At 43.0% G+C, this 15,459-nt stretch overlaps 1 protein-coding gene across 8 annotated transcripts in view; it reads left to right on the forward strand.

The window, feature by feature from the left end:
- The window catches only part of STIM1 (stromal interaction molecule 1), a 183,512-nt gene that overhangs the window by 163,931 nt on the left and 4,122 nt on the right, over positions 1-15,459 (forward strand). For 2 of the 8 annotated variants that reach the window (XM_019732634.3, XM_074335859.2), the window contains 5 exons: positions 1,480-1,657; positions 8,649-8,816; positions 9,342-9,442; positions 9,719-9,954; positions 12,944-13,010. In XM_019732634.3, the coding sequence (XP_019588193.2) occupies positions 1,480-1,657; positions 8,649-8,816; positions 9,342-9,442; positions 9,719-9,954; positions 12,944-13,010 (750 nt within the window). Of the gene's footprint in view, positions 1-1,479; positions 1,658-8,648; positions 8,817-9,341; positions 9,443-9,718; positions 9,955-11,168; positions 11,262-12,943; positions 13,338-15,150; positions 15,194-15,459 lie in introns of all 8 variants that reach the window. The other 6 variants (XM_019732632.3, XM_074335857.2, XM_074335860.2 and 3 more) reach the window with 5 other exon arrangements.

The raw sequence follows: 15,459 nt of genomic DNA on the forward strand, positions 1-15,459 counted from the left end.
CTGGACTTGGGATTTTTTTTAGAGGTTGAGTTCTGTTTTTGCCTCTTCTGTTTCACCTGTTATACTTTGACCTACTTAACTCAGTGGTCAGCGCTCTTGTCTGTGGGTCCTGCTTGTTCTGTAGCCTACCCTTTCTCTGCTGTAGCTCAAGTCTAAGCCATATATCACTCGTCTTCTTCATCACGCTTTCCCCCTTCTATCCTGGTCCCCCGGTAATTTGGTGGTTCCTACTAAGGTAGGAAGACCTGACAGTGGCTAAATCCTTTCCCTCATCCAGAGGGATTAGCAAACTCTTACTTTTTCTTCTGGGTCTAGCCCATGCCTTGCCTTTGACTCCTTTCAGGTGAAGTTGATCACTCCATCTTTTGGGCTCATCCAACACCTTGTATATCTCTACTGCAGAACTTGCTGCACTGTGTACCGTTATCTGTTTACTTGTCTAAATTAGACTAGATCATGAGGTCCTCAGTGACGAACAGTTTTCTTATTCATTTCCGTATACCTAGGGCTTAGCACAGAGCTTGGCATTTAGTAGATACCTGAAAGGACTTGGTGAATGAATGAATGAATGAATGAATGAAGATAGATAGATACATGGAAGAAAGAAAGGAGGAAAGTAGGAGGATTAGTTGGATAGAAGGTTTGTCAGTGAACAAAAGGATTGTGTGGGTGGTTAAAAAGATATATTTTCATTGTAACCAATGCCCTTGAGCTATTACCCATCATGGAAGATACTTACGAAGGGAACTCAGGCTTGAGGGAGGCAGGGGTTCTCTCCCAAGCCCTGCCCAGCCCCTTTGGCATGAATTTTTTCTTTCTGTGCTTCTAGGAATAGATACTCAGGAGTCAGTCCAAGAGGTACAGCTCAGTGGTTCCTTTTTCATCTTCCTTAAATCTCCCCATTACCACCACCCCAGTCATATCAGCCGTCAGGCTTTCTCTGGACCTTTGGTCTAGCTTGCAGGGTATTCTACATTTATATGGAACCTTCCAGATACCCCAGTATAAGGGGAATAACTATGGTATTTGAAGTCATACAGATTGGAATTCTAGTCTCAGTTCTACCTGCGGTTACTTCCCCTATCTACACCTTCATATCCACACCTGTCCCAGGCTGACAATAAAATAATATATCTGCAGGGAGGACAGATGTGAAATGAAATATGTTGTAAACTAGTAGTTATTATAATTTTTGTATGTCAGACACTTTACAGGAAGGATTCAGATGCCCGGGAACCTAGCTTCACAGCCTTTATTACTGGCAGCAAAATGATGGCCAATGTAAGAATAATAGTAACGACTGTGGTTTCTGCTGGCCCTGAGCTAACTCAGAGCCAGAGAGTCAACAAACTAGGGAGAATACATGCTGAGTGCTGGAGCCCTCATTTTCCCCCTCACGGTGTGTTGGCTGGCGCCCCTTGCGTGGCCTCCTCCAGCTCTCTGCATTACCCATTTCCCCCTCCCTCCCCCGCCCCCCAGGCTGCACAAGGCCCAGGAGGAGCACCGCACAGTGGAGGTGGAGAAGGTACATCTGGAGAAGAAGCTGCGCGATGAGATCAACCTTGCCAAACAGGAAGCCCAGCGGCTGAAGGAGCTGCGGGAGGGTACTGAGAATGAGCGGAGCCGCCAAAAGTATGCTGAGGAGGAGCTGGAACAGGTAAGAGAGTCTACACATTCCTGGACACCTGAGGGAGGTGGGTAAAGGACAGGGGCCAGAGTCTGGCTGGAAAGTTTCGTGTGAGGACTTTGAAATATGGCTCAAAGAATATCTCCAAGAGTTACTAGACTCTTAACCAATAAGAGTAGTGAAAAAGTTGCAAAAAATTGTCACTGTGATTTTCAAAGAACAGTGGATAACAGGTGATAACAGTTATTTTGTTGATTTTTTTATTGAGGTATTTACATAGAGAAATTAAAAGTATACAGCTGGCAAGCTTTTACATATACATATGCCTGTGTAACTGCCATCCAGATCAAAATATAAATCTTTTAAGCATCCCAGAAAGCTCACTTTTACTGCCCCCTGCTGTCAATATTCAATCCAAAAGGTAGCTATGGTCATAATCTCTAAACCAGGTTAGTTTCACCTGATTTTGAACTTCACATAAATGGCATTATATAGTATATATTCTTTGTGTTTTGATTTCTTTCACTTAACATTATGACTGTAAGAGGCATTTATGTTATTGCATAAAGTGATAGCTGGTTTATTTCCATTGCTGAGTAATAATCCATTGTATACTGGAAATTATGTATCCATTCTCCTGTTGATAGACATTTAGGTTTTCTTTTGCCTTTTGTAAACAACACTACTATGAACCTTCTTGCATATGTCTCTTGGTGGGTATAAGCATTTATTTCTGTTTGATATATAACAGGGCATTAAATATTTAGCTTTGTTAGAAACTGCCAAACAGTTTTCCAAAATAGTGGTACCGATCTATACTGCCATCAACAATATGTGAGAGTTCTAGTTGAGTTACAACTTTGGTATTTTTGGACATTTCAGTTCTACACATTCTGGTATGTAGAACTGGTATGTAGTGATATCTCATTGTGATTTTAATTTTCATTTCCCTAATTGCTGCTAGTATTGAACACCTTTTCTTAAATTTATAGACCATTTTCTTTGAGAATCTCTTCTCGTTTTTAAAATTGGGTTGTCTGTCTTTTTCTTAATTGGTTTGTAAGAATTCTTTATATATTCTGGATGTAGGTCATTTTCTCAATATACATATGAGTACATATATATTGCAAATATTTCTCCTAGCCATGGCTTGCTTTTCTGCTCTCTTAATATTATCTTTTAGCAAATAAGTTCTTGATGTTAATGAAGTCTGAAGTCTGATTTAATCAATCTTTTTTTTTTTAATGGTGCTTTTTGTGTCCTGTTTAAGAAACCTTTCCCTATCCCCAAGATATCTTTCTAAATTTTCTTCTAGAAGCTTTATTGTTTAACTTTTCATATTTAGGGATATGCTTTATTTTAAATTAATTTTTGTATATGATATGCGGTAGGAGGTCAAGGTTCATTTTTTTCCCTCAGGTAGATATTAGATTAGGTGACCATTCAGGAATCTCTATCCTGTTCTGTGGTCTATCCTTATACTACACTTTCTTATAATAAGTCTTAATAGCTGATAGTATTAAATTCTTAAGCTTTATTCTTCTTCAAGATGGCCTTGGCTGTTCTAGGTTCTTTGCATTTCCATATTAGCCTGTCATTCTGCTGCCTACCCCCTGCACCCCAAACCCCTAAAACGCCCTGCTGGAGTTTTTATTGTGTTGGCATTGAATGTATAGATTAATGTGGGGGAAAATTGAAATTTTAACCATATGAGTCTTCCAATCCATGAGTATTGTTTATCCTGTCACCTATTTAGGTCTTAAAATTTCTCTCAGCAACATTTTATAGTTTTCAATGTAGAAGTCTTACACTTAAAAACATTTTTTTTTAACTTGCTCTTATTTTTCTAGCTTCTTGAGGGGGAATATTAGGTCATTGATTTTAAACTTTTAATCTTTTCTAATATACGTATTTAAAGCTATAAATTCCCATGTAAGCACTACTTTAGCTGTATTTACCAAGTCTGATATTTCATATTTTCATTATCATTCAGTTCAAAACGTTTTCTAATTTCTATTGCAATTTCTTTTTTGGCCCATGATTATTTGGAAGTGTGTTGCTTAATTTTCAAACACTTGGGGACTTTGCTGGTTATCTTTCTCATTGATTTCTAGTTTAATTTCACTGTAGTCAGAGAACATAAGCTATATGGTTTCAATCCTTTCATGTATGTTGAGACTTAGTTTATGTAAACAGACTAAACAGTATGAGTACAATTGAAAGGCAAAGAGTGTCAAACTGGATAAAAAAGAAAACCCAACTATATGCCATTTACAAGAGACACACTTTAAATATAAGAATACAAAAAGGTTAAAAGTAGAAGGATGAGAGGGAGGGGGTTCACACAGTGTGAGGGATATAAATGATAAACGTCTAAGTTTTGCTTTGTCTTGTGCACCTGAAACTAAAAAAAAAAAAAAAAAATATATATAAACAAAAAGAAGTAGAAGGATGAGAAAAGATATATGATACAAACACTAATCAAAATAAAGGAGGGGGTCACTATGTTAATATCAAGCAAAGTAAACTTAAGAGCTAGAAGTATTATTAGAAACAAAAATTGACATTTCATAATGATAAATGTGTGAATTCAACAGTATATATAACAACCCTTAATTTGGATATATCTAATAATTTAAAAATATGAAAAGCAAAAGTTGAAAAAAACTAAAAGGATAATAGACAAATTCATAATCAAATTTTAGAGATGTTAATACATCTCTCTCAATAATAAGCAGCCAAAAACATTAGCAAGGATTTAAAAAATTTAAATATGATTAATCAATTTGATCTCATTGATAATATATAGAGCATTTACCTAACAATTACAGAATACACATTTTTTTTTCAGTGTTCACATGTTGCTTCTGCTCCACTCTCTCCCTCTCCTTCTGGGAATCCAGTCCTTATGTTAGACATTTTAACTGTATTCCACATGTCTCTTAGGCTCAGTTCTGCTCTTTTTTCTCTCTGTGCTTTGGTTTGGTTATTTTCTATTGATCTATCTGTGGGTTCCCTAATCCTGGATTCTGCTCTGAACATTGCACTATCTAACCCATTCAGTAGAATCCTACTCTCAGATAATGTATTTTTCAGTTCTAGAATGTCCATTTTACTCTTTTATAGATTCTGGTTCCTGGTCCACATTTTCCATGTTTTCATCTATTGTGTCCATTTTTTCCTGTATTTTCTTCAGCGTTTTTTATGTTAAAGTCCTGGTCTGGTAACTCTAACATCTGTATCATTTATGGGACTCCTTATTTTTCCTCTTGATTATTGGTTATATTTTCCTGCCTCTTCTCATGTCTTGTAATTTATTTGTATTAAATGCTGGACAGTGTATACAAAAAATAACAGAGGATCCTGGTTATTCTATCTCCATCAGATACAGGGCTCCCTCTTTATTCTGTTAGCTATATAGATATATATGGCTGAGGACCTGCTCACCCCAAGCCAGTCAGACATTGAGCTATGTTGGAACTGGTTTGTAGTTTTAGTAAGACTTGGCCTATTGCTCCTTTCTCCTGGTTTCTCAGGCATGCTCCTTCCTGACTTTTTATTGTGAGCTGGTGTATTTCTTTCTTCTCAGCCCTGAAAGACTATAAGAGATTCATTTCTGCCACTTGGAGGTTTTGAATTTAGCTCTTTAGTCTCATGCACCTCGTAGCTTCAAAATATTGCAGATGTCTTGAGGGAGATGGGCGATTTTATTCCACTCTTTGGCCTAGCTACCTATTCTCCTGCACAGCCCCAGAATTCGGTAAATGCCCCCAAAAGAAATCTGGATGTATGTTTCATAAGTATAATAATTTGTCTTTCAAAATTTTCATAACTTATATAGCTTTTTCCAGATGTCGTATTGAATCAGAATTATTCTTTTGCCATGACCTACTGCATCCTATGGGGAAGTTGAAGTCAGTTGATAATACTTTAAAGCACACAGACCAGTGGTTATTAACTTTGCTGCATTTTATTTTACTTTTTTTAATTTAGTTTAATTTTTTTAGATGTATGAATCTTTTCTCTTTGTTTGGTTTCAGGTATACAAAACAATGTAATAGACATTTACACCCCTCACAAAGGGATAACCCATCTCCCCCCAGTTGACTACTCCTCTAATATCGTATATAGCTGTTATAATTCCAATGACTTTATTCCCTATGCTGTACTCCACATCCCATGACTGTATATATACTGGGGGTGACAAAAAAATATATACAAGTGGACACTTTGATCAGCGTTGCTCAAGCAGTAGTTTGCTGTAATCAGAAGTGTCTGGACGCTGATGGTAACCACTTTGAGCACCTCTTGTAATTGCAGAAGTCAAATGTGACTTGTATTCATCTTTTGTTAGCAGTATATTGTATTGAGTATTACAATTTCAATAGTTTTCCTTTCTTAAAATGTGTATACATTTTTTTGGCACCTTCTGTATGTATATATTTGATTATAGCTGACATTCAATACTATTCAGCTTCAGCTTCGGTGTACAGCACAGTGGTCAGACATCTACACAGTCCATGAAGTGGTCTCCCTAATAGGACAACGCCCATCTGACCCCCTACAAACTCTTTACAACATTATTGATTATATTCCCCATACTGTATTTCATATCCCCGTGGCAATATTGTGACTACTAATTTGTCCTTTCTAATCCCTTTCACTTGGAAAGTGTTACAATTTGTTTGATGCTCAAGCCAACACTCCAGATCAGTGAAATCAGAATCTGTGTTAGGGTCCAGAGATTAGCATTTTTAAAGTTCCCCAGGTGTATCCAGTATATGACAAGGCTGAGAACCATAGCCATAGAATAAAACAATAGGACCAATAGACTCTGACTTGCCCTAGTCCTTATCTGTTGTCTTCTTCTTCTTCAGGCATTTGTTACTTTTGTGTGTAAGATGTGTCTGTCTCTGTCTCTTTGCCTCCCCTTGTCCTATTCCCTGTTCCCTATTTTGTAATTATTTCTCCGATTAAGCAGTTTTTGAGCCTGTTAGGCTAGCCCTTTTGTGTGTCTCCCCAGCTATCACACTTCCCTCTATTTGTTCTCTTTTTTCTCTTCTCTCTTCATTCTTCCCTTCTTAGCTTATTCCATTGCTTTAACTGTTAATGTAGAACTTGGTCATACATTTCAGACTTGGTGCGTTAGACTTGAAAGTGTCTGTTCTTCATTTTAAATTAAAAAAGCCAGGAGTGGGTCGTTTTATAGTTTCTTTTTCAGGGGACAAAAACCAAGTGAAGACTGGCCCGCTTATTGGTTGTTAAGGAATAAAGGTGTTCTGTCCTTAGCTAGGGCCTTCCCAGTCTGTCTTAGGCTGTGGAGAGGACTTGGCCCATTGGCTGAATTTGGGCATAATGAGACGGCTCTCGATCCCCTTTCTCAGGGATTCTGACCAGCTGAAGGTCAGTGCCCAGATGGGGGAGTTGGGGATCACTTATACTCGTAACCTGAGTGAGATAGCAAGGAATCCAGTGTTTGTGCTGTCTGTATGTACTTTCACATCTTTCTCACTTGAGTGCTTTGTGACTGTCTGCTTCACTGTATGAGCCTTGCTGAGAAGTCTGTGAGGAGATTTCTGCTTACACATTGGTCCTTTTATGTCTTGGCTTCTGTTAGCAATGCCCATGTTAAGAGTAAGCATGCTTCTTGTCTTCTCAAGGGTACTAGAGAGTGCCCTTCAAAGCCTACCTGCCCTGTTCGATGGGGGAATCATAAGCAAAGTCTAGGCTAGAGAACACTTTGGAGAGCATTCAGGCCAATCCTATTCTGGAGTAGCAATTATTTTTAAGGTCTCTCTGGCATGCACTCTTCACATCTCTCTCATGATGGAGCGCTCACTCTCTCCTGAGATCAAGAAAGTCTTTCTTCACACTGAATTGAGATCTGCTATAGGAACCACAGGGTCACACAGCGGGTTGCATGACAGACCAGGGGCCAGAACCAAATTTCCAGATTCCCAGTCAAGTGCTTTTTCTGCCACATTGTCTTGACCTCCAAGCACAGACCCCAACTTTCAGAAGGAAGATGATTCACTGAGCTGACTGGTGCCTTAAGAGAGTAGGGAAGATTGCTAAGCTTGGCTGCATGACCAGGAGAGGCAGCTAGTGGCAGGGAAAACAGTGCTCTAGTCTGGCAGCAGAAAAAAGAGCAACAAAAAAATCTCAATTTGAGTTCTGGTTGAAATTACAGTAGTCTCCCCTGACCTGAGGTTTTGCTTTACATGGTTTCAGTTATCTGCTGTTAACTATTGTCCAAAAATATGAAATAGAAATTGTCAGATCTAACAGTTCCTAAGTTTTAAATTGCGTGCTCTTCTGAGTAGCATGATGAAATCTCACGCTGTTCCGCTCTGTCCCACCAGGACGTGACTCATCCGTTTGTCCAGTGTAACCATGATGGTTTGTCACTTAGTGCCCATCTCACTTAGCAGATGAACTGTCACCGTATCACACAGATTGTGTTCAAGTAACCCTTATTTTACTTAAAAGTGGCTCCAAAGTACAGGAGTAGTGATGCTGGCAATTCGGACATGCCAAAGAGAAGCCATAAAATGTATGTACATACAGGCACGCCTTGGAGATATTGTGGGTTCGGTTCCAGACCACCACAAGAAAGTGAATATTGCAATAAAGCAGTTATAATCTTTTTGTTGGTGGAGAGTCTTGCTTCAATTTATTAAAAAAAATACATCTGTGAAGTGCAATAAAACAAGGTATAGCATATAAAGGGTTTAGTACTAGCCACGGTTTCAGGCATCCACTGGGGGTCTTGGAACTTATCCCCCATGGATAAGGGGGGACTACTGTACTTTCTGTATGACCTTGAGTAGGTTCTTTCCTTCACTGGCTTGTTTCCTTGCATATAAAATACAGAGACTAATCCTTGCCCTTTCTCCTTCTTGGGAGAGTTGTAAAGCTCACATAAGATAGCAGATAAGAACTGAATTCTGAAGTGTCATTCAGAGGCATTGGGGAAGGTGATGGCAGCAGTAAGTGCACTCACATCTTCTTGGCTGCACAGGTTCGGGAGGCCTTGAGGAAAGCAGAGAAGGAGCTGGAATCACACAGTTCATGGTATGCTCCAGAGGCCCTTCAGAAATGGCTGCAGTTGACACATGAGGTGGAGGTGCAATACTACAACATCAAGAAGCAAAATGCCGAGAAGCAGCTGCTGGTGGCCAAGGAGGGGGTGAGACTTGCCCTCCTGTTGCCCTCTTCTCTTCTCTTTGCCTCCCTCCCTCTCACTTGCCCTTCCTCCTTTCTACCTCTCCCTATCCCCCCTGTTGGACAAGGAGATATCCTGGTGCTGGGTTCTATTTCTTTTCCTAATATATAGCTCCTGACAATGTCCTCAAGCTTCTGGAGCAGGGAATGAGGGTGTGGGGGTCTCCCACCTGCCTTCTGGGAAAGGTACAGCAAGTGGAGGCAGGTAGAGGGAAGGCTCTGCCAGCCCTAGACTGTCACAGGGGCAGCATCCTCCTGCGGCTAGGGTACTGTCAGGGGATCCTTTGCTTCTCTTGTTTCCTCTATTTTCTTTCTTTCCCAACTCTTTTCCCTCTCCTTGCCTTCCTTTTCCCTTTCCTATCTTCTCTTCCTTTTTCTTGTGCAGCCTAAGCTGTGCTAGGGAGAGGGGGACCCCGCCACAGAAAGGCATTCGTCATTTTCCCAACCTCTAATCCCTGCTCTTTTTAAGCTGAGGCCTTCATCTTTGCAGGCTGAGAAGATAAAAAAGAAGAGAAACACGCTCTTTGGCACCTTCCACGTGGCCCACAGCTCTTCCCTGGATGACGTAGATCACAAAATCTTAACGGCTAAGTAAGTAGCACCTGCTGCCCAGCCCTGGCAAAGGCCATTCCACCCTTAGAGTTTGAGTGTGTACAGGGCCTCCAACCCCAATTTTACTTCTTCACTGGCAGAGGGACAGCTCTGGTCTCCTGCCCCAGCCCTTATTCAACTCCCACCTTGCTCTTAAGTTTGCGATTTGTGTTTTTTATGTACACATATCCCCCCACGTTGCTCCTCTAAGAGGCCTCGTGCCTGATGGGGCTCACACCCAGCTCTTGCCTGCAATTCTCTTTCCTTTGTCCTCAGGCAAGCTCTGAGTGAGGTGACAGCAGCACTGCGGGAGCGTCTGCACCGCTGGCAGCAGATTGAGATCCTCTGTGGCTTCCAGATTGTCAATAACCCTGGCATCCACACACTGGTGGCTGCCCTCAACATAGACCCCAGCTGGATGGGCAGTTCGCGACCCAACCCTGCCCACTTCATCATGACTGACGACGTGGATGACATGGATGAGGAGATTGTGTCACCCTTGTCCATGCAGTGTAGGTGACCTCTCGGGTGGGGACGAGGGAGGGAACCTTTGATGCAGAAGTTGAAAAGTCATTGGCCACTGCCATGCTTAAACAGCATGAGGGGCAGATACCAAGTTCAACTCATGACCTTGAACAATAAAGCACGATTTGCGTCAGAATATTCCCTTATAGTTGTCCTTTCAGTGGTTTTCCTTGTGATGTGCTCTGTCTGCCCTTCTGGGTCTTGTGTTAAGTGTCTCCCTTCACTCTGTATTTTTTTTTTAAATCCCTTCATTTACCCCTCTCCCCCATGCTGCCCCTCATCTACCTTTATAATCTCCTTAGTGGTTTGTCACGTAAAATATGGCATTTATTTTGACCATTTCATTCATTTCATTGCTTTTATTTGTTTTCATTTTATATTCTTTGTTCTTAATTGCTAAAGTACATGAATGGAATGATGTTTCTTTCTCTGGCTTTTTGTGTGAGACCTCAGGAAGAGACAGTTCCTTGAAGTGATACAGCCCTAAAAACTCCAAGCCAGAAAGATGTTCTTAATCAGGAGGGATCGCCTGCACAAGCATGTCTGGCTTTCCACCTGAACTCTTGGACCTCCCCACCCTCTGTGCTGGATCTTCCCTTTCCCTTCTCTCCCCTGTGAATGATAAGAGCTGAGTAGAGCAGAGTCGAAAGAGACAACACTCTGTGGGAATTCTTCAGTGAATGAAGGAACTTCTAATCCCTTACTGGCCCCATTGAGGTTTTCTCTGGATCAGAGGCTCTATTAGATAAGAGTAGACTAGAGCCTTATGGAAAAGCTGTTGTTCTGGGCCAGTATCCCATGGGTGCAGAAGGGATGGCAAAAATCTGGGGCTGGGTTAGGGGCTCACTTTCAGAAAGCCAGATTCTTTAATCAGGCTGGATTCCAGCTCCAGACAAGATTAATATGTAAATTTCTTCAATAATATTTTGCCCCTGGCCAAGACCCTTTGTCTCTCTGGTCCGATCTCTTGTCAGGGCTTTTACTCGAAGGCCCAACAAGGTTAAATTCACTGGCAAGCAGAGCTTGATCATGATATACGGATCTAAAAGCTCCTATGTTCTCTGGGTTGGGAGGGACCTTCGTTAGCTCTGAGCTACCCACTCCTTGCCCCTTGGTCCTTCCCTTATCCCATTAGTGGGCAAGCTGAAGCCCTCTGTAAATCAGATTCTCTTCTCCTTTTGGCCTGGCTGTTGGACCCTAGATGCTGCCTGGCTGATGGGGCGTAGGTTCAGTGACCGCTCGCTCTGCTCAGCATCTGCCGGCTCGGATGATCAGTCCCTCTGGAAATACCCCGGTTTGAGGAGCCCCTTTGGGGCTTTTGTTTTTCCGACTTTTGGGACTAAACCAACACTCCTCCCCCACGGGCCCCTTCTCCTGCCTGCCTCACTCCCCTGCCTGCTCCCTCTATTCTCTCAGCACACCCTTACTAACTGCAGGGAAGGGTTCGGGGGTGAGAGGAATCAGCCTGCTCAGCTGAGGGCTGGAGAGAGAACACCCACGGTGATGGAAGGCTTGGGCTTCTTCTTTCAGCCCAACTAGACAGATGTCCTGGTAGCCCTTCTCCCAGCTGGGCTGGGATGGAGAGAGGGAAGGAAAGATCCTCCCCCTCTTTTCTCTTTTTTGTGTTTCTCCCTTTTCGTCTCTGTTTCCCCCTTCTCTCTCCCTTTCCTTCTCCCTGTTCCATGCTTCCTCTTCCTCTTCCACCCTGCTTTCATGCCTTGAAAGCCACCCGCCATAGAAGCCCTGCCTCACAAGCTCTCCATCACCGTGGAACTGTGCTCTCTCCCTGGTGGCCCTTCCAAGGCTTCTGCCCCCCATGTAACCTTTCTCCCATTTTTATGGAGAAGGCGGGAGGCCATTCTATCAGAGTAGAGGAGGAAAAACAAAGGTATGAATTCTGTTTTCAGCCAGGGCTTGGGGTGAGCCCCAGGGGAATGCTCTAGTACATTCCTCAGTTACCTGGTGCCCACGTAGTCCTTAACTGTGTATGGTGGCCATCATTCTCCAAGAGCCTGATTTGCAGCATTAATCCAAGAGCTGATTCTTTTATGGTTACGTGCTAATTAAAGGAAATTTGGGAAGTAAGAAGAGCAAATATGAGCATAAAAAAGACATCCATAGTCCCACCATATTTGAGCACCTTTTCTTTCAGTCTGAAATTTTAAAATAATAGTTTATGGGGTCAAGATAATGATAACCACTATCATTTATTGAGTGCCATGAAGTGTGTCAGGCACTTTTAATACATTATCTTGAAGCCTCATGACAATCTTGCAGGATATTATAAATCAGGCATTAAAACAGAGAAGTAAGTTGCTCAGGGTCACAGCTATAAGTGGAAAGGCCTGGTTTCAAACTCTAGTCTTTTGTATTCCATAGCTCATACAGTTTTGTATCCTTTTGTTTTCCCTGAATAGTTTAATAGGAATTTTCCTATGGTTTTAAAATCTTTTCATGAACAGCATTTTTAATAGCTATATACTCTTCCAGCAACTGGATATATTATCTTTTTCCCATTGTTCCACTTTTATGTTTCCTTCCATGCAACTATTGATGATGTACTGAATATGTTTCTGTATAAATCCTGGTCTTAGCTGTGAATTATTTCCTAAGGTTGGCTTTCTAAAATGGCTGGTTCTTAGTGCTCTCCCGAACCTTGCCCCAAACCCCTATCCTACCCTACCCTGCTTGTGTCCTCCCATTAACTGCCTGCCATCCCCCTTTATAGTAATATTGGCCCTAGGTCTCATTCTATTGGAATTGCCACTAAAACTGACCTGGGCACCTTACCTTCAATTTCCCCTTCATTTCAGGACCCCTGGTGGGAGGTTTCTGGGAGGAGGTGCCCCATTCTTCAGATTGGGCACCAAAGGTCCAGTGTGGTCTCCAGCAAGCATTTCTCCATGGGCAAATTTGCTTGCCTGCCATCCCAAAGGAGGCTGGCCCTTCCTCACACTGTCTTCACTCTCCTTGCAGCCCCCAGTCTGCAGAGCAGTGTCCGGCAGCGCTTGACGGAGCCACAGCATGGCCTAGGATCTCAGAGGTTGGTAGAGGGTGAGGCTGGCCACTTCTTGACAAGCCGGGTATCTCTGCGGCGAATGCGTAGCCTTTCATCTGGACAGTCTTTCAGTTCTGACGGCCACGGGACCAGCTCTCCACCTGCCTCTGCTTCTTCTTCCTGCTCCTCTACCACCGCCACCACCACCACCACCACCACCGCCACCGCCACCACCTCCTCCATCACCACCGTCCATGTCCACCCTGTTTATTACCACCACAGCACTTCCTATTTCCTCCAGATGGAGCCCCACCCTGACCCACCCCCTTCTGACAGCACCGCTGTGATGCCTGGGCATTCAGAGAGCTTGGGGTATCAGCTATCTCTTTTCTCTTTCTTTCTTCCTTCCCTTTCTGCTGCTTTTACCTTGGTCTCTGCTTGCTGGCTGCTGCTTAGTCAGCTGTGGGAGTGTGTGCAGTGGGGCATCTTCTCCATGTCCTGTCCTTTCCCAGCCCTGGGACTCCTTCTCAAGGGCAGCCTAACTCCCCACACCTTTCTTCCCTTCTCTGTTTGGGGTTTGCTGACTCCAAAAATGAGTAACAACCCCCCTCCCTCATGGTTCCATAGCACTTTTGCCTAAACTATGCACTTTCATATCTATTATTTCAGTGGAGTCCTCATTTATTTCTTCAACAAACATTTATTGATACCTACTCTGTGCCAGGCTCTGCTGGGCATGGGGATTCACAGATGATAAGATACAATCCCAGCCATCAAGAATTACAGTCTGGTCTGGGAAAGGTACATAAATAATTATGGAACAATTTGCTAAGTGCTATGGGGGTGTTGAGGAAGGAGTGACTAACAGTGTGGACTTGGGTGGAACACTTCACAAAAGAGATGACATTTGTGCTAACATCCTGTGTGCGGATGGAGGAGAACGTGTATTCTAGGCTGAGGAAACATTATGTGCAGAGGAATGGAGGTTCAAGAGAATCTGACATATTTGTGGTTAGGACATTGGATACTCATGTGTTGGTGGGAAGGGGTAGCAGATGAGGCTAGAGTGATGAAGGGCTCTGAATGGCTAAGGGTTGGCCATTACCCTGTAGGAGACGGAGAACTGCAAAAGAGTTTCTACAAGGAAGTGAATTTGTCAGATTTGCATTTTAGAAGTAACATGTAAATGGTCTGTATAAAAGAAAGAAGGGAGAGACAATAGGAATTTGAAAGTCATTGCAGTAGACCACTAGGCAAGGTAAAAGGTCTTGGGATGGAAAGGAAAGGATTAATTTGGTAACTGGCTTTGAGGGGTGAAGGAGAGGGAGGAGTCTAGATGACACCCAGATTTCTAGCGTGGGTGACTAAATGGAGGTAGTACCCTGCATGGAATTAGGAAACAGAAAAGGGGAAACAGGTTTAGGAGTTTGGGATAAGAAAAGTTTTTAGGTGGGCAGGCATTAAAATACTTTCAGCATAGGAAGTTAAGGCTCTGAAAAGTTAAGTAGTTTTCCCCAGGTCCCACAGCTAATTAGGAGCAGAACATAGATTAGAACTTGGCTTTCCGTTCCAGGACACTCTGTTGGATACTTTTGTCCTTCCACAAGTTCTTAGTAAGTGAACTGTGTGCTTTCTCCCACAGCTTGTTCTGGCAGCTATAGGGACTTTCTCAGTTGATACCTCAAGATGATAGGCTAGGGTCAGAGATACTTGCCTGGAACAAGCTTGGGGGACCCTCAGAAAGTCCCTGTCCTCTGGAAGAACCTCTCATCTCTGAAGTGACCACAGCCCAGTCCTGGCCTCCAGGCTGCAGCCTGCTTACCCTGTTGCTTCCTTTTGGTCCTGCCTCACTCTGGATACCAATCTCTCTAGCTCTGCCCCTTGAGCCTCTGGATAGTTGTCCTTGAGGACATTCCTTTTTCTTTCACAAAGGGGCTGTCTTTACTAGTGTTATCACCCAGCAGAGCTGCTCATCTTCATTCTCATCCTCATTTTCATCCAAAAGCCTAGGCAGGGAGACTTCCCTTCCCAATATAGATGGTGAGGACTGAGTTGGTTTGGGGGCACTAGGAGATGCTGTGACCCTCATGCTCCAAGGCCCAAGTTGAGGCCAGTGGGGAGGGTGGGTGGGAAGGTACCTGCATCCACCTGGCCTGTTCACTACCTAATTTTCTTTTGCACCAAGCACCAGAGGATCGTCTCTAAAGGCAAACAGGCTCTCTAGTAAGGTTAGTAGCTTGGGGTGGGAGCCCAAGGCAGCCCAGCCTTCGGGGAGGGACACCCCTGGCCTGAATTGTCTCAAAGATTCAGGGAGAGAAGTTGAGCTTGCCTCAGTGGGACTTTTCCCTCCTATATCTACCCAGGCTTCCTCCCAGGTTATTTTCTTGCTTTGGCAATCACAGCTTTTAGTTGATGAGGAAGGCATAGGAGGATGGGAAACACAACCAAATTGGGCTGTGTGCCTGGTGGAGTGAGTCTGGGAAGATCCCAATCC

The sequence above is a fragment of the Rhinolophus sinicus genome, chromosome 14, assembly GCF_057876585.1.
Source record: "Rhinolophus sinicus isolate RSI-liver-muscle chromosome 14, RSI-T2T, whole genome shotgun sequence".
Lineage (NCBI taxonomy): Eukaryota > Metazoa > Chordata > Mammalia > Chiroptera > Rhinolophidae > Rhinolophus > Rhinolophus sinicus.